The 18,921-nt window shown below is 41.0% G+C and overlaps 1 protein-coding gene across 1 annotated transcript in view; it reads right to left on the bottom strand.

Annotated features, from left to right (window-relative positions):
• Positions 1 to 15,742, bottom strand: part of acsf2 (acyl-CoA synthetase family member 2) — a 42,316-nt gene extending 26,574 nt beyond the window's left edge. The window contains exons 1-9 of the mRNA XM_039788352.1: positions 15,398 to 15,742; positions 10,954 to 11,149; positions 9,761 to 9,889; positions 8,761 to 8,814; positions 8,553 to 8,671; positions 6,731 to 6,893; positions 5,149 to 5,244; positions 4,515 to 4,666; positions 2,070 to 2,161 (exon numbers count right to left, since the gene is read on the bottom strand). Of these exons, the coding sequence (XP_039644286.1) occupies positions 2,070 to 2,161; positions 4,515 to 4,666; positions 5,149 to 5,244; positions 6,731 to 6,893; positions 8,553 to 8,671; positions 8,761 to 8,814; positions 9,761 to 9,889; positions 10,954 to 11,149; positions 15,398 to 15,519 (1,123 nt within the window). The 5' untranslated portion in view covers positions 15,520 to 15,742. The remainder of the gene's footprint in view (positions 1 to 2,069; positions 2,162 to 4,514; positions 4,667 to 5,148; positions 5,245 to 6,730; positions 6,894 to 8,552; positions 8,672 to 8,760; positions 8,815 to 9,760; positions 9,890 to 10,953; positions 11,150 to 15,397) is intronic.
• Positions 15,743 to 18,921: the final 3,179 nt, after the last annotated feature.

Below are 18,921 nucleotides of genomic sequence, written 5' to 3'. Positions count from 1 at the left end.
TGCTTCTCTGTGTAGCCAGCCACCTCTCCTCCTCCTCGGCTTCAGGTAATGCTGATGTTGAAGCAGCTACTACAGCCCCAAACATGTCAGAAATTTAGGCACATTTTGAGGAATCCGCCTGTAGATTCTTAATCTTTTTTCTCCTGTAATTTCTCTGCACCTCCCTTGCGCGTTGGTGGTCGTTTGTACATTATAACGTGGATGCTAAACTTCCAGCATAACTATTACAGCTCACTTCTCAGGGCCGGGAGGAGTGACCATAGTGGGATTCGTAAATTTGTTCCTGGATTTGATTGGGCCAGGCCAGTGCCAATAAAGAAAATTAACCAATGGGCCGCTGTAAGTTGTTTATGGTCCGGCGCAGCCAAAAAAAAAAGAAAAAGGCCTATTTATATCGGCGATTCGGCCCAAAAGTGCGTCAGCCCCCAAAATGCCCGGTATGCCAGATGGCCAGTCCAGTGGTCTCCTCTGTCTTTTTCTCTTATAGGTAGAATAAATTCAATTAAAATGGCATTACTCCCAAAGTTCCTATATCTTTTCCAATGTCTCCCCATTTTTCTCCCCAAATCCTTTTTTCAGGCCCTGGACTCTTTAATGATTAATTATATTTGGAATGGTAAACACCCTCGATTACGGAAAGCTTTTCTTCAAAGACCCAAACAAACAGGTGGAATGGCCCTGCCTAATTTCCAATACTATTACTGGGCTGCTAACATTCGCTCTTTAGTGTATTGGGGGCATTTTCACCTCGACGACTCAGCCCCAGTCTGGGTAACAATGGAGCCCAGCGCTATTAGCCCATTGTCTCTATCTGCCCTCCTAAGCGCCGCACTCCCTCTCTTCTGCTATTCCCAACAGTAATCCTGTGGTTAAGCATTCCCTTCGAATCTGGACCCAATTTAGGAAGAATTTTGGACTGCAGACTTTTTCACTTCTCAGCCCAATTGCAGCTAATCATTTGTTTGCTCCCTCGATGGTGGACGGTGCATTTAAGGTCTGGCATAAAAAAGGCTTAATCTGCATTGGCAATTTATTTATTAATGATCTATTTGTTAGCTTTTCTCAATTGACGAATAACTTTGTTGTAGTAAAGACTGATTTTTTCAGATTTTTACAAATTAGGCATTATATACAGAAGTTAATTCCCCAATTCCCTAATAAACCCCCAGCCAATCCTGTCGATATGTTGCTTTCTGTTGAACCTACATTAAAAGGCACAATTTCGGTCTTTTATAACTTTATTTCGAAGTTGCATAGGCTACTCTAGGTTCTGCCTTCACAGATCACATGTGCGATTCAGTCCTGGATCGGATACACTCTACCTCCATGTGCGCCCGTCATGCTCTTGTGTAATTTAAAGTAGCTCATCGCCTCCACATATCTAAAACCAAACTAGCTCGTATGTTCCCTACCGTCGACCCGACCTGCGATAGCTGCAAGAGCGCACCTGCGTCTCTCTTTCACATGTTCTGGATGTGTCCCAATTTGGGTTTGCCTAAGGTGAAGCTGAAGGTATTGGCCTTCTCCTCCTTACTGGCTCGTAGGATTATCTTACTCAAGTGGAAAGACCCTGCCTCCCCAGAGACATTATGTCCTGTATGAATTTAGAGAAAATACGTTGCACTACCCAGGGATCTGAGGATACATTTTACAAAATATGGCGCCCCTTCTTGACATTTTTTGAGAAACCAACTACAACAATTTCAGAGTAGCTATCCCCTTCCCCCCCTTTTATATATATATATATATATTTTATTATTATTTTATGGTGTGTGTTTAATATATATTTTTTTGTCATTCTGTACCTTCTCAACCTTTATGTTTTATGTATTATAATTTAGACTGTGTTTTAAAATATCTCTTGTAGTAATCCTTAATACAGGTTTGTTTGTAAGTGGGTGGGAGGGTGGGATATGGGGGGTATGTTCTGGTTAAAAAGAGGAAAATATGCATATCCCATTGTACAGTAATTGTTTTTTGCAATTTTGTCATTCAATAAAAAAACCTTGACAGAAAAAAGGACTTATTTCGTCTTATCAATAAAAGCTGAATATCGGCCTTTTTCTCACCTGAGCGAACTGACGACAAGTCATATTTAGCCAAGTCTGGCTGGTTGATCCAGTCAACATACATGGTGGGGGTGCCGTAGATGTAGGTGCACCTGAGAGGAGAAATAGACAAATTAACAGAATGCATCTCAGGGTCCCCCCCCCCAAAAAAAAAAAAAAATAACATATCAGAATTGTGGACGGAATCGTGAAATTGAGAATTTAAAAAGCTAAACGCAGATCTGGTTGCAGCTGTCACCGTGGTCCTGCTCCCCCTGCTACACCCTGCTACGTCCAGTTACGCCCTGCAGTGCCCTGTTATGTCCTGCTACACCCTGCTACGCCCTGCTACGCCATGAACAACTACAACAACTAATATTTCTAGTCTAGTTCCATTATCTTTATGGTGACCATAGTTGCCACTGTTCATCACTCCCCCAAACCGGCCCCGGCAGACAACCGCCCACCAAGAGCCTGGGTCTGTCTGAGGTTTCTCCCTAAAAGGAAGATTTCCTCACCACCCGAGGTTTCTGCCTAATTCTTGTGGGAAATACGGGAATTGTTGGGGTTTTGTAAATTACAGCGTGTGGTCTAGACCTACTCTATCTGTAAAGTGTCTTGAGATAACTCTTGTTATGATTTGATACTATAAATAAAGTTGAATTGAATTGTAACTATAGTTCAAAAAACGTTTTAAAATACATAAAAAAATTAATTCCCAGAGACTTAGGCCCAGTTGGCCACCAGGCTTGCAATACGCTGGGGGAAACCCTGCACCCTCATTTTGAAAAACTGCAAAAATAAAGCTGCAAAAATGTGCTCAGAATTTGAATTATTTTCTATGGGTATGTTTGTATATTTTATTTCAAACTAAATAAGTTCTTGAATCCAAAAGTAATAATTAAAGCAACAGTAGATGAGTTTGCAAATTGGTGACTGCAAAGCACAGTTTCAAAAATATGAAAATTTGTCGGTGAATCCAACTCTCTCTGGAAGTGGTGCACATTTGCTGCTCTTTAGGAGATACTCTACATAATGTGCCTGCACATGCTTGGATTTCTATTTTCATAATTCACTTCTATCAAAGAAACTTATTTTGAGATACAGCAAAGTGCAACTAAAGAGAGGTACTCTTCTACTCTGTTGAAATGACACTGTTTGATTTAGGTCAAAAGGCAAAGTTTGACATTTTGGAAAAAAACAAACGCTTATTTGCTGAGAGTTAGATGAGTGGATCGATATTACAGTAGAGTATAAAGCTACAGCCAGCTGCTGGTTAGCTAAGCACAAACACAGCTGGATAAATACTGACTGCTTATAGAGCAACAGGGGGGCAGTGGGGCCTATATGTACATTCTTCCTATATTTCTCTTTCTCAGAGGTCAGTATTAAGATTTCTAGGGTTTCTGGTCATGTAAATGCTGGCTCACTGTCGTGGCTTTCAGCAACAGAGCCAGCCACGTTAAAGTTAGTAGTTCAACCTGTGCTTTTCCTGCTTTGAAAAACGTCTGTATATCCCCACTTTTGGTCACTCTGAACAATACTACACAATACATTGCTTTATGTCATCCTAACAGGGCTAGAGCAAAGATGAATCTTTTAGTTGTCACCTTATAAATTAATTGTCAGTTATTTAAATAATCAATTAATCGGTTTGAGTCGTTTGTCAAAAATTCTCCTTTTGCAGCGTGTTAAATGTGAATATTGTTCTAGTTTCTTCTCTCCTCTGTGACAGTAAACTGAATATCTTTGAGTTGTGGACAAAACAAGAGATTTGAGCATGTCGTCTTGGGCTTTGGGAAACACTGATAAAAAAGTTTTGCTAAATAGGGCTACTTTGTTTTGGGAAGAAATAAAAGTCTAATAGCTAGAGATTACTTAGATGTGATTGTTGAGTCACTTCTCTTTGTCCCTGACCAACAAAATAACATGTTATATCTGATCCCACTCAGGAATGGTCCATCTGATCAGAGGATCCGACACTAATGCTAACCAGACCTCTGTAGACTTACCATGAGACGGCACGCAACATTTGAACCTTTGACCCAAAACTGGGTCTACACACAAGCTAAAGCATAATTATCCCTCTCTGTAACCTTCAAGCATACATGTCAATATATGAAGATTATTTTACGTGCATGTCGGTTTTATGTTTGCACTTTGCTGTTGATTTATTCCAACATGTAAGCCGAGGAAATCTGTGAAAACCAGTTTGCACACTTTCAACCTCTCCACAGCTAAAGACGGAATTCCTTTAGATTTGATTATTCAACTTGAAGTAAGTTAATCACAAAGCAACCCTCCTTTTTTACCTTTGTATCACGGAGCAGCTCCAGAATTAATGAGGATTATATTCTCAGCACATTTAATCCTTTTTTACAGGATATAAAAGATCAAACAGCTTTCGGTTGTACAGGTTTAATACAGTCTACATTTATGGACCTGGCTAAGGATTTCTGACGTTACCTTTCACTCTCCAGAGCTGCTAAAGTGGCCTTTCCATCGTACCCTGAAGAGGGAAATACAATGGAGATGCCGTGCACGGCAACACACATCCCACCACCCACAGAGCCGAAGCAGTGGTACATAGGCACAGGCAGGCAGATACGAAGGTCAGGCTGTGGGAAAGGATTAGGAGACAGAAAGGGTTCAAATTGTGGAGGAATACGTTATTGAAAGAAAGAGGGTGATGAATCATTATGCATTGAGAAACTACCACCATCCTGCCTGGTTCAGTTGTGCTATATGGCCAAAAGTCTGTAGATCCTTTCCTATTTTAGACAGATTTTTATTTCCACTTTGTGACAACAGTTTATACCTTTCCTGTTACATAACATAACATAACATAACAATGCCCCTGTGCACATAACTCAATATTTTTTGTTTGTTTGTTGATATAAAAGAAGACATATCAGGCTGTGATACACACACAATACTGGTTTTGGCCTTTTTGTGAATCTACTGTATGTTCCATTTTGTTTATTTTATATCATACCCCAAACTCAGTTGATAACTTCAAGAACTAAACACATTCTTAATGTTCATTAGAGGTTAATGAAACAGAGAGGACACATGAGACAACGTGTCGGTTAAGACTCACCCTCCATGTGTATCCCATTCTACTGCCAACAAAGTAGGCATTGTTGATGATGTTGTGATGAGACAAGGTGGCACCCTTTGGAGCCCCAGTTGTGCCCTGGTAACATATATTAGAAATAAATGACGGTGAGTCTGATACAATTCTTGTATTACTCTCTAAACAAGGTGAAGCAAACCTTCAGTCAATGATATTACAGTCTCGCATTGACAGACCTTCCTCCACAGCGCTGCGGAGGAAGGTCTGGCTAGTCCACACAGCATTCCGGGATGGGAGAAAAACGTGCTCTGGTTTATTGGCATTTCTTTAAACCAATCACAATCGTCTTGGGCGGTGCTAAGCGCCGGACGGAGCCACGGCGCCTCTGCTAAATAGCCTCTGGAAGGAACTTGTTTTGGTGGAACGTGTGTACGTTCAAAAGTAGTTTTAGTCGTGCGACAGAAACCTCAGATTGGACAGATAGTCTAGCTAGCTGTCTGGATTTACCCTGCAGAGATCTAAGGAGCAGTTAACCATAGTCCTCACAAATCCACCGGAGGTTAGAGCGCCAACACAGAGAAAGACGAAGGTAACGAACATCCGGCGGTTTTCTGACGGCACCGGAGCATTCCCGGAAATGAAACATCGTCGATATAGACTAGTGATACTATAAACAGGTGTCTGTCTTTGTAAATACATACAAATAGTTGCCGATTCATTTCAGTTTTTTTTTTTTAAATACATCTAGTTATTAAAAGGGTTTATCTTAATAGCATTACTTGATTGGTTGAACATGACATCAGTATGATAAACAGTATATAGCACTTTGCATTTTTTTTTTCTTCATCACAAAAACCTGGCACACTTCAAATGCAAGACCAATCTACTACATGTCCAAAATGTGACAAAATGTTAAGAATTTATAAGAGAATAGTGAACATCTCTGTCACAAGCATGAAATTTAGTCAGTTTGTGGGAATCTTTTTTCCATCTCAATCCCAATTTATACAACCACATTTTTTAAAGTGTTTTTTCCTCCTCTGGAAAAAAAACTGCACACTGAACACAGCTCTCAAACTTTATTAGACTGAAAAGGGAACGTTTAAACCCTTAAAAGGGATAGTTCAGAGGTTTTGAAGTATGGGTGTATGAGGTACTTAGTCAGTGTGTTAGCTACAGTAGATGGTGTGTCTATTTTATTCTACCCACTGTAGCTTTTTAGGTGTCTTAAATGCATTTAGCTGCTGCCCCCGTCCACAGCAGGACGTTGCTTACGGTACTCCTGTCTGCTTCTGCAAACTGTGGGTGTTTCGACCGCCATCTCCTGTAGCTAACACACCGACTATGCAGAAGTAGCTCATACAACCACACTTCAAAACATCTGAACTGTCCCTTTAAGGGTTAAAACATTCCCTTTTCAGTCTAATAAAGTTTGAGAGCTGTAATCCAGTGTGCAGTGTTTTTTTTTCCCAGAAGAAGGAAAAACCAGGACATCCTGCCATAAAAGAACAAAACCTGGCACACATTCAAAAAGTTTCAGCTTCCACAGACCCCAACAGGGCTCTTAAACAATCCTTAAGTTTAGCAGGAATTATCCAACAATTACCGAAGTGAACTGGATGTTTATGGGGTCGTCAAAGGAGATCTTCTTCTGCAGATCCTGAAGCTGCTGTATGTACTGGCTGCTTCCTGCCTGCATCACATCCTCAAGATGGAACATTCCTGGTTGTCGACTATCAATGACAATCACAGAGCGGAGGTCTGGGAGCCTGAGGGGAGAAATCAAACAAAAGAAAGAAATGTTGGTCATGCTTTCAAACTAAGGAGCTTCAGGTTACACTGTACTTCCTGTTAAGCTGAACTAATCTTTCTGTTAATGTAGAAAAAAAAAGGACTGAAGCTAGAATAATTCACACACTAAGGTCAGGAGTTTAAATCCTCCCAGCTCCATCTCTTCAAAGAAATGTTTCACATAACACAAACAAGGTATTGAAGGGCCTGTCACAGACCAGCATTTAAAATAGCTAAATGTCCTTTGAGGGGAACGGAGAGCCAGGCAGTCCAAAATCAGAGCTTTCGTAGTTTTTATTAACTGTGCTGCACCATCAGCTTTTACCTCCTTTGTCAGACTATAAACTAGAGAGGAAAGACTTACAGACATTATAGGCATGAGTCGATGGCACAAATATGTCTATTGTTAAAGGTCCCATGACATGGTGCTCTTTAGATGCTTTTATATAGACCTTAGTGGTCCCCTAATACTGTATCTGAAGTCTCTTTTATATAGGCCTTAGTGGTCCCCTAATACTGTATCTGAAGTCTCTTTTAGATAGACCTTAGTGGTCCCCTAATACTGTATCTGAAGTCTATTTTATATAGACCTTAGTGGTCCCCTAATACTGTATCTGAAGTCTCTTTCCCGAAATTCAGCCTTGGTGCAGAATTACAGCCACTAGAGCCAGTCCCACAATGAGCTTTACTTAGTATGTGCCATTTCTGTGTCTGTAGTGTTAGAATATATTTTGTGAGAATAAAGTGAGAGGTTTTTAGAGTTCATGAAGCTGACCTTGTTGTCTCTGCGTGTCTGGGTTATGAGAGGCCATCTGGCTTTTAAAGTGATAAGACATTATAAAGGGAGTGTGGGATATTGCCTGAGAAAAGGTCTCCTCTGATCGGAGGGGGCAGAGACAACAATGGTGCAGTATTTTGAAAGCGCGAGATATGTGGCGCAGGGTATGGAAATGGCCTCGGCTCTCATGCAACTCCTTAAGTCTGCAGAAGATTAAGAACACACAGGTATTCAAATCCAACAATAACAGCCCAAAGCAGAGAAAGGGGAGGTAACCTTGCTCCTTATGACCTCATAAGGAGAAGATTCCAGATCGGCCCATCTGAGCTTTCATTTTCTCAAAGGCAGAGCAGGATACCCAGGGCTCGGTTTACACCTATCACCATTTCTAGACACTGGGGGACCATAGGCAAAAACCTCATAAAGTGACATTTTCATGCCACCTTTAACGTAATTTTCCCATTAGTGCTATTGTGACTGACTAGCACTACTATGTCTGAGATTGCTAGTATGTTAGCCGTTAGCTCGGCAGCTACTCCAGTTCACCAACTAGCCTTGGGATTAGTTCCTGGAGAAGCAGTGTTTAGTTTTAGTTTTTTTTAAGATTATTTTTTTGGGGGGGCTTTTTTCCCTCCACTCCCAGAAAACTGCAGGTCGGCTGCGACTCTCAGTTCTTTTAAATCAAGGCTGAAGACTTTTCTGTTTGACGCTGCATTCTATTAAATCAAGTAATTGTTCTGTTCTCACACTGCACTGTGACATTTGCATATGTGTTTTGCATTGCTCCAGAATTTAAACATACAGAATATTAAAAAAGTTAAGACCAGTGACAATGACAGGTGAGCACCAGCGGCTGTACCGTGCACTCCTGATGTCTCCTGGGGTGGAAGTCTCGATCTCCGGACAGATCTGTCTCAGCATGTCACAGTACTTCTGAGTCTTAAACTGTGTCGGGCACACTATGGCTTTACACCCAACCTGCGAGAAGAGGAGCATTGGATTCACCTGAATGCGATACAGTCTCTGCGTGTCACAACAGTAAAATCAGGTTTGTAAAAGTCGCTCACCTTCCGCAATGCAAACTCCACCTCCTGCAGCTGGTACGCCGGGTTCACGGATACCTGTTGGGTGGTAAAACCATTGCTCACGATGGAACAGAAACTGAAGGTTGACAGATTAAACATTGGACCACAGCCCAATCAAAGACAATGTACATCATGAACAAACTGCTGACGAGATATGTGCAACTTTATCCCTGGGAATGGCTGTTTTCACCAATATATTTCTTTTAGTTAAAAGGTGCCCACACGCTTGTTTTTCTTTCAAAAACGTTTTCACTTATTTATATTTATATCACAAAAAGACCCAAAAATAAGCATCATTAGCCAATACCTTATTTCATTGTGTAGGCCTGTTTTCCTCACTTATATACTTTTGAACTGCTCTTCTTTAAGATGGATTTATTATATTGCATTATGTTGATTTACATAATATGTGAAATGATAAAGCTGATGATTCAATTCAATTTTATTTATAGTATCAAATCATAACAAGAGTTATCTCGAGACTCTTTACAGCTAGAGTAGGTCTAGACCACACTCAATAATTTACAAAGCCCCAACAATTACAGTAATTCCCTCAAGAGCAAGCATTAGCAGTAGCTATAGCGACAGTGGCGAGGAGAAACTCCCTTTTAGGAAGAAACCTCGGCAGACCCAGGCTCTTGGTAAGTGGTGTCTGACGGTGCCGGTTGGGGGTGTGATATTGATGATATTCTATATTTTTCTTATTGTCAACAATGTGTTAGTCCCAACTATGATAAGATATGATAAAACTGTGTCTGTTCACACAGAAATGTTCCTTGCATTACTGTTCCAACAATCCACAGAATAAACAACAACATAAAAACATCTGTAAGGTCACCCTCCAGCAATCATCAAAAAGACCTAACAGCTGGTCACTGTACATGTCAGCCGGTGCAACAGTATCAGTTGAGAGTATGGGCACCGTTTCTCTGAAATTGAGTTTGCCTTCTTGCTAATGCAATAAGCTGTAGCTTAGACTCACCAATATAATGCCGGCTTTGGCTGTGGCAAACTGGAACAGGATCCATTCATAAGTGTTTGGCCCCCACATGCCGAGCCGGTCTCCTTTTTGCAGTCCGATTGCCAACAGCCCGGCTGCAGCTTGATCCACCTACGCAGACATTACAGAGACATGAACAGGTTAACCATGTCTGTTCAGAAGAAAATAATACAATTCCAATATTATTCGGCTTTTCATCAGTCTGGTGTCTGAGTTATTTACACTGCTCCATTAATGCGAGGGACACAATATCCCTTTTTTTCGTGCTCTCAGGTTGCATTTTGCCCCCATCAACCTCCACCGATAAGTTTGGCGAACCTTTACTTTGCCTGAGAGGTTTTTATCCTCCACCTATCTGAAACATTCTCCCAGAAAACTGCAGGTCAGCTGCAACTCTCCGTTCTTTTAAATCAAGGCTGAAGACTTTTCTGTTTGACGCTGCATTCTGTTAAATCAAGTAATTGTTCTGTTCTCACACTTTATGCATTTAGGCATGGAAAGGCTTGCTTCCAGCTTCCATAGACAAGAGTAACAGGGTGTTGCAGTTAGTTAGTCAAATTAGGTTTAAGGTTAATTTACAACTCCCTCCATTTCACTTTCATATAAAACCGTAGAATGTAAAAAAAAAAGCCCAGGAGCAATTTTAACAAAAACAATTTTATAGGTCTGGCTATTGTTTTCTGTGGAGCAGGTAGAGAAGGTGAAGCCAGGCCCATCACTTTCTATCACTTTCTACGGCTTGTAAAGCAAAATGTGGACTGGAGATGTTCTCATTTCCAAAATCAGGGTTTTGATTTTGCTCATTATTGTGGCCTTCCTGACTCTGGATCAAAACCATTTTCCACCTTCGTTGTAAAGATTCAGGAAAACAATGTATATTGAGGGAAATCCAGGGGGCTACTTTCTGTGTTTACTTTCATTTGCAAAGTTGTTATGACCCAGTCAGAAGTTGCAGAATAAGAATAAAACCTTTTTTCTTCCCAGGACTTTCATGTTTAGCTTCAAAAGCCAAGTTTAAAGTGTTGTGCCTTTTATCAAACATGGCTGCAATTTACATGTTACTTGTCGGATTTCCAACGTTCAACCTCAACCAGCCTTAACATTGTTGGATTCATCAGCTGTGGGGGGGGGGGGGAGTCAGACACATTTGACTGGACACTGAGGAAGTGACTCACATCCTGCTGAAGCTGTGCAAAGGTCTTGCGGACTCCGTCTTGTAGAAAGGCCACGGCCTCTCTGTCAGGCGAGCGCTCCACAGCCTTCAGCAGAGCCTCTCCTACTGTTGCGTGGCGCAGAGATGTGGAAGACGTGCCGTGGGCGTAGCTGGTAGTGAGAGTCGGGATGATGGGCGGAGAGTCCACATGAATACCACTGCAGGGAAACAAGAGTGACAAGATGTTTTCAGATACAGGGAAAAAGAACTACGGTTTAGTTTTATTATAACTCTTGCAACCTCAGTAACTTCCTTTAAATCTCTTCTGTAAAGTTATCATCAGGTGCATCAGGTGTAACGTGACCTAATCGTTTGTTGAACGTATTAGTGATAAGTCAAATTATAACGGTTGAGGTAAAGGCTGCTGGAGCTGCTGCCAAGTGGACAAAGATGGATGGATGGATGGAGGTAAAGGTTCATATTGGTTTTACAGCCATTTCACCTTTCACACAGAATAACTTAATGACCCAGGGAGTCGGATATCTGTGCTGAAGATACAGATAGAAGGGTAATTTACCGCAGGGTTGACTTCTGATGACATTAAGGTTTTATTTGCAGACTGAAGGTCAATTTGTGTGTTTGTTCTGTTCCCTTTCCTGTCATTTCTAATTATTTTGTATCCTGTTTTCTCTATATCTTTGTTCTATTTTATCTTTGTTAATAAAGTAAAAAAATAAGTAGCATAATAAAACTTTAAAAGGTACAATCCAAATACAAACAAAAATAGATAGATACAAAAAGGTTCTGAAGCTGAAGGCAATGCTATTTCAATTATCAACAAGCTAACGTATGTATTTTAAAGGCGCTATACACGACATTCAGAACATTAATATAGCAGCAAACAACTGTTTGATATGTAAATATATATTGGAGTAATGGCATCCTGAGAAGAGACTAAAGTCAGTCTGTGTGTGTTGTAATCTGGGGCCCGTTTCAGGAAGGAGGCTTAACAAACTCTGAGTGTAACCCTGATCTCTGAGTTAATTTACCCTGAGATGGGGAACTCTGAGTTTTTGGTTCCAGAACAGCTGATATGAGTTGGTTCAATCAACTCGGAGTAGCTTCACGCGCGTTCACCACCACAATAAAAAGGCAGCATGAATGGAGCCATGATACTATGATTAACCATGGTAACAACCACAAACAAACTGGTCGGTGGAAATACTCATGCGCACATGCTACGGTGCTGACATACTTGCCTTCATATTCAATAAGTCACTTCAATCACACCGGGTCCCTCATCTCTGGAAAGAGTCAGTGATTGTGCCTGTGCCTAAGACCAAAGGACCTAAATCACTTAATGAATTTAGACCAGTGGCCCTCACTTCTCTCATTAGGAAAGCTTTTGAAAAGATTATCAAACAGGAGATTTTAGCAATAACACAGCCACAACGACACTCCTTACAATTTGCAGGATACAATCTGCCTCCTTTTTAATGTCTTACTGTTTGTGTCCAGGGAACACTACAAAAATGTTTAAAACACGTTTCAGAGCGAGTCACACTCTTCTGACGGCGCTTTGCTATACAGTGGCTTTACTAATATGCTCCGCATCACCAGTGTTGTAAAGAAAACTGCCGTACATATTGCGACACAAAGAATGTGCTGGGATGTAAGAGCTGACTGGGAAGAAAAACAATAATAATAAGTTATCTGAAAATTAAAATGTCTGGGTTTCAATATCATCTCCAGACATATAACACCCTGCGAAGTAAAGCTGAAGTAATACAGCTTTCTTCATCAACAGGATGGTCGACAAAAGCAGATGCCATGTTTTTAGAAAAAGAAAAAACGTTTTATAGTCTGCCTAACATGGTTAATAAATCAAGAAAGAGCTGTGCAGTAAAACAAAAAGATGGTGTTTTTTGAAAAGGAAACCACATAAACCTATTCTGGTACAACCTTAAAATACAATTATGAACCTGAAAATGAGCATAAAATGGGAGCTTTAATCCCCATTCAAGTAATGCGCTAAACCTCTAAACCTTAAGTAGCCAGGTCAGCCAGCGGAGGTCTATTGTGCACCTGCTCTATGGGCCCCACAGTACGGAAGCAGCGTCGATCATCTGGGTCATTTTATACGCAGAAACTGAACTTTTTTGGCTTCATGCGCCACTGAGCAACTCTCAAAAAAATGAGCAGTGCTCTGCTCATTCTCAAACACAGTTAGCGAGTTGTTTTCATTCACCTTTTTCTTCCGATTGTGGTTCCCGGAGATGCCCTTATATTATTTTAGATACAGTAAATCATCTGTTAAAATAGTTAATCCGCCAACAGCCATAATTTACTTTTAACGCTGATAACATACATTTCTAAAGTTTTTAATAAAAACAAAACAATGCGATTACAGGCTTTTTACACACAATTCTGCACAAAATATGACAGTATAGGTTATCAGAACTTAAAATAAATATACACTATATACATAAATGTGCCAAAAATATACAGTATACAATCATAAAAGATTTAACAAGAGCAGAGAACAACAATAATATAAAATATTAACAATAATATACAAATAAAATATAGAATAAATATTCTAAATAGCACAAATGTGAAGACACACTAAAGAGAATCTAATTATTACACTATTGCACTAAGAACAGAAAACACAAACTAAAACTTAAACCTAACCTTTCTGGCCTTCCTTGATGCAAAATCATCAATGATGTCATCGTATGAAATCTGCTCCCCTATTGAGTGATTGATATTGAACCATGTCCCCGTTCCTGGGACAAGGTTAACCTCAGGTATGACTTGATCATCTTTAGTTTTGAAAAGCTCCTCTCTGCTTGAGCCACAGTGACTGATAGAGTAAATGCAATCCTCAGAGCAGTCCAAAAGTTGGGATAGGTATCTGATAGATCCTTATCATGCATAAAGGTGATGAGCTCAAGGAGGCTCGTGGTTCCCCGTTCCCCCCCTTGTCCTGACCGTTCCATTTGTGAGACCCAGAGGTGAACTGTCCCCCGCGCCCCCCTCCCCTTAACATTTCTCACATGGCTTCTGTGCATAAGAAGGCGGATGTCCCCGCCTTCCCGTGGGCTGCAGCGAGATTCTCCTCTCTCAGCAAGCAGCGCGCCTGCAGCTGGAGGGGGCGCCTATTTGCCAATTCCCCACACAGAGAAATGATAGATAACAGAAAACTGATTCACGGCGCAGAGGATTTTTATTTTTTTTCAAGTTCACGTGCCGCCATCCATGTGACATGAAAAAATGCCCCCGGTTCGCCCATGCCAAAAAACGCTACTGGCTACGCCTCTCTTTGCCCTGCTACACCTCTCTATGCCCTGCTACGCCCCTCTATGCCCTGCTACAGCCCTCTATGCCCTGCTATGCCCCTCTATGCCCTGCTACGCCCCTCTATGCCCTGCTACGCCCCTCTATGCCCTGCTACGCCCCTCTATGCCCTGCTACACTCTGAACTGCTTCAACTATTATATCTAGTCATAGTTCCATTATCTTTATTGTTACTATAATTGCCAATGTTAATCATACCAACTACTATAATTATTATGAGTCATATTTCTCTATAGCTGTATCAGCAAGAAAACTCGAGTAGCCTAATATTTTGTCACAGTGTCTCTGTGTCCCAACTGGCACCGGCAGATGGCCGCCCACCAACAGCCTGGGTCTGTCCAAGGTTTCTGCCTGAAAAGGAAGTTTTTCCTCGCCACTAAATGCTTGCTCTTGGGGGAATAGTTGGGTCTATGTAAATTATAGTGTGGTCTAGACCTACTCTATCTGTAAAGTTCCTTGAGATAACGCTTGTTATGAGTTAACACTATAAATATAATTGATATGAATTACTTACAATATTACTTACAATGGTTTTACTTATCATTAGCCTACTATAGTTACTGTGTTCAGCAGGCTGCAAAACTGACTCTGAATCAGTGGTTTCAGTTATTGTTGAGGGTATCACAGCAAGGCAGGGGGTGGACACAATAATCTGAACATCTGCAAAACAAAACAACCATCTTAAGAACTATTTTTACATTTAGTCTCTTGTGTTTGTTTAGTCCCCTCCCCTTCCTCCAGACGCTCACGTGAGCAATTTTCATCCTCATATTTGTATTAGCCTATTTATATCAGAAGAATGTGCAAAACGGGGAACTGGGAGTTTAAGAAAACCTCTAGTCATGAAAATCATATGATCTTTCCGAGTACGCGCGGCGACTTTGTCTACATCATCAAAGTTATCAACAAAGAGAACGTTTAATACATATATGTAAAGAATACATTGATAAAATAAGTCTTCATTATTAGTAAACAAAAAAACTTTCTCTCGCTTCTGCAGCCATAAGAGCTTTAAAGTGAAAGTAGGCAAATCTCGACTGATAGACTATCGTCAGGATATTATTTATACCTTTCATACGGATACTATATGAGTTTATGTGACTTACCGACTCGCTGCAGGTAATCCTGGATGACGTGTCCATTGTCTCTGTAAAACCTTTAAAGATCTGGTAAAAACACGGTTGTTCCGACGAAGAAACTGGGCGCACAAGGCAATCTTGGGGATCATTGTGCAGCTGCAGCTCACCGCGCCCTGCGCGCACTGAAGTAAAGCAGATAGTAAACAGAGAACTTCTTCAGATTGACTTGGAGAAACCTGCACTTACAGCGACTGATAGTGATCAGCAGGACATCTACTCCGACTATATAGTGTACGGGACAGCAGTCTGCAGCTATTGGCCGGCTGGCAGCTACTTGCTCGGACCTTGATCCGAGTTGACACACATGTTTTCAGAAAGCAGCGTCCTACTGGTGACGCCGTGCGCTGCAGGGAAGACATCTTTAGGGCCACTGATTAGATCCAGACATGAAACAGAAAAGAGAATAAAAAAGCAACAATCTTGTGGATTGTTGGTGTTTTAATTTTTTTCTCTCTATTTATTGACTTTGTTTTCATTGTTCCTATTTATTAATCTCTGTATTACTGTCTCTATGTGTTGGTCTTTATTGTTATTGCTACAGTTGTCAGCGCCAAGTTTCCCCAAGGGGGACAATAAAGTATAATTGAATTGAATAAAAGTAGTAGGCAAGAAATGCTTAGACTAATAAAAATATTCACTTGTTAAACATTTAAATTACATCTACTCCTTTTCTCTCATTGAACAATCCAGAATCTATGCAAATATTTTTCAACTGCACACAAGATGTCTCTTATTCACTGAAAAGTCCATTCTCAGTGTGTATGTGCACTGGAGTCGGTTTTATTGAGAGAAACTTTCCCCCTTCAGTAGATAAATGTGGAAACAGCCTTCTAGTGTCAAACCATCTGCTTATTCAGTAAACATCTATATATAAATTGCAGGAACGTCTGTGTGTGTGTGTGTGTGTGTGTGTGTGTTTGTGTGTGTGTGTGCGTGTGTGTGTGTGTGTGTGTGTGTGCTATGCGCATATCTCTCTAGCCGCTGACCACTCCCCCTCTCGCACTGCACACTGACTGAGCAGAGCGCAGGACCAGAGACAGAGAGGGTCGAAGAAAGCAACGGAGCTTTGGCAGCTAAAATGTGAAATACACCTCATGGAGACTGTTGTGTGGAATAAGGTTGACGAAAAAAAAAAGCTTCAGATTATTCGTTCACAGCGCTGTGCAATGCGAGAAAATCTCAGAACTGAACCAGGCAGACTCAGCACTTTTCATCCAACATGGCATCATGACTTTGCGTAAACATACACGCCACTTTCCTAAAGCCAAATGGCGTGTTATCTGTACGCATTTTCAGCTATCCACGTGTATGTCTACGCTGTATACAGCTGACGTAAACATACCCAAGTGGCGTTGTCACGTTGCGTGTTATCGCGAGAACGTGACGTACTATCGCGAGAACGTCACACGCTTAGGAAAACAATAAACGGTTGGGTTTAGGAAAGAAATATTGGGGAAGGCTTGAAAAAATAAATAAAAAAACGGCCAAAAATCGCCACACGCGATCCCGGCTCTCCTGGGTGAAAGTCCTGTTTTACCCCTCCGCCACCCCAACCAACCTCCTTACGCAGACCTACGGCCCTTTATACTACTCGCTACGGCAAAAATTCACTCGTAATGTAGTTCAATGGCGGGCGAATTGCGTTGGTAAACACGCTAAAAAGCGATTATACGTCTTGATAACACGCCAAAATGGCATATGCATTGGCGTGTCATGAATACGCCAATTCATGAGATCAGTCGGTTTCATCAGACTCAACCCAGGTTAATCTCTCCTTCTCTCTGCGCGCGCGCACACACACGCACACACACACACACACACACACACACACACACACACACAAACAGTCCGGTTCTGGTGGTGATTAACGCAGATAGATATGTGCTGATTAGCTCTCATAATGGGCCGGGTGGGTAGCACACTGCCATTTTTTTAAAGATAATTTTTTTGGGCTTTTCCGCCTTTATTCGACAGGACAGCTAAGTGAGAAAGGGGAGAGAGAGGGGGAAGACATGCAGAAAATCGTCACAGGTCAGAATCAAACCCTTGACTACTGCATCGAGGCATAAACCTCTAATTATATGTGCGCCTGCTCTACCCACTGAGCCAACCCGGCAACATTACTCCACATTTTCATTGCGATATTTTGTGATTACATTCAGAATCTGCGAAGTTCTCGGTCAGGTAAATCAGTAGGTTAGTAGTAGGGTATACAGGGGAGTTGCATATGAAGTGGTTTTCTGTAAGTAATTTTGGGGTACAATTTAGTCTTGATGAATTCTACAAGCAGCAATACCACAGGCCAAGCAATCGGCCCCTTCCAAACAGGCCCATTTTCCACGGTCTCTGCACTAGTGTGAAGGAACAAGAAGAAAACCATGTGTTTCACTGAAGGGGGGACTTTGAACCACCAAGGTTTTACAAGTGTCAGTTATATTACATTCCTATATTTTTACTGCTGCACTATTTTATGTCATAGTTTCTAATTAGACTTTGTTCCACTTAGTTACTATGCGTAAGTTATCTTTATATATGTATTTTTTTAACATATCTATAAGAGAACTGTTAGAGGGAGCCTGAGATCTAAGAATTTCATTGCCAACAACGGCTTTACTGTAGCCTTATTGTTGTGTATATAATAATAATAATAATAATAGTAATAATAATAACTTCATTTAATGCACCTTAAAAACACAGTTTACAAAGTGTTTTGCTTTTACTTATTTTATAGAGTCTATGGCTTTGACAAAGTAGGACACTCATAAGACAATACAACAGAAAGCCAAACAGTAAGACCAAACAAAGCAAGACAAACTTAATTATAAATACAAATGAAAGAATAAAAGCAATAAAAAAAAAAAAAAATCACATAAAAGCAAGACCACATCACCCCTGTTCTCCACAACCTCCGCTGGCTCCCAGTCAAACACAGAATCAACTTCAAAATACGTAGAAAGCATAAAATACATACAAAGCACTAAATAACCTTGGTCCTCCATACCTCTCCGACCTCTTCACCCGCCACACTCCCGCTCGCCTCCCTCAGGTCCGCCAACGCCCTGAAGACCATCAGGACTAAGCTCCGGACCTGGGGCGACACAGCATTCTCTGCTGCTGCACCCACCCTCTGGAAAGCCCTCCCTGAACAGTCAAGCACCCTACCATCCTTCAAACAGGCCCTCAAAACCCACCTCTTTGAACTTGCTTTTTCCTGTTAACAGACTTTCCCAGTTTTTCGTTGCCCACCTCTCCTGCTTTGCCTGTGCTTGTCCATGCACCTGTGTGTTTTCCTTTTCTTTTTGTCTGTCATCTAATCTTGTCTACGTACCTTTTGTTTGTTTGTAACCCAAACTGTAACTGTGAATGTTTAGAAAAGCTCTATAAAAAATAAATGTATTGTTATTATTATCAAATATCATCAAAAGAAAGTCAGTGGTGGAAAAATCCTTTTACTAAAAGTGTTCGTCACAAAAACCCTTCTTCATCTCAAA

This window comes from Perca fluviatilis, chromosome 21 (assembly GCF_010015445.1).
Source record: "Perca fluviatilis chromosome 21, GENO_Pfluv_1.0, whole genome shotgun sequence".
Classification (NCBI taxonomy): domain Eukaryota; kingdom Metazoa; phylum Chordata; class Actinopteri; order Perciformes; family Percidae; genus Perca; species Perca fluviatilis.
Note: the sequence above shows the minus strand (reverse complement) of the source record. Positions and strands in the feature narration are given on the sequence as shown.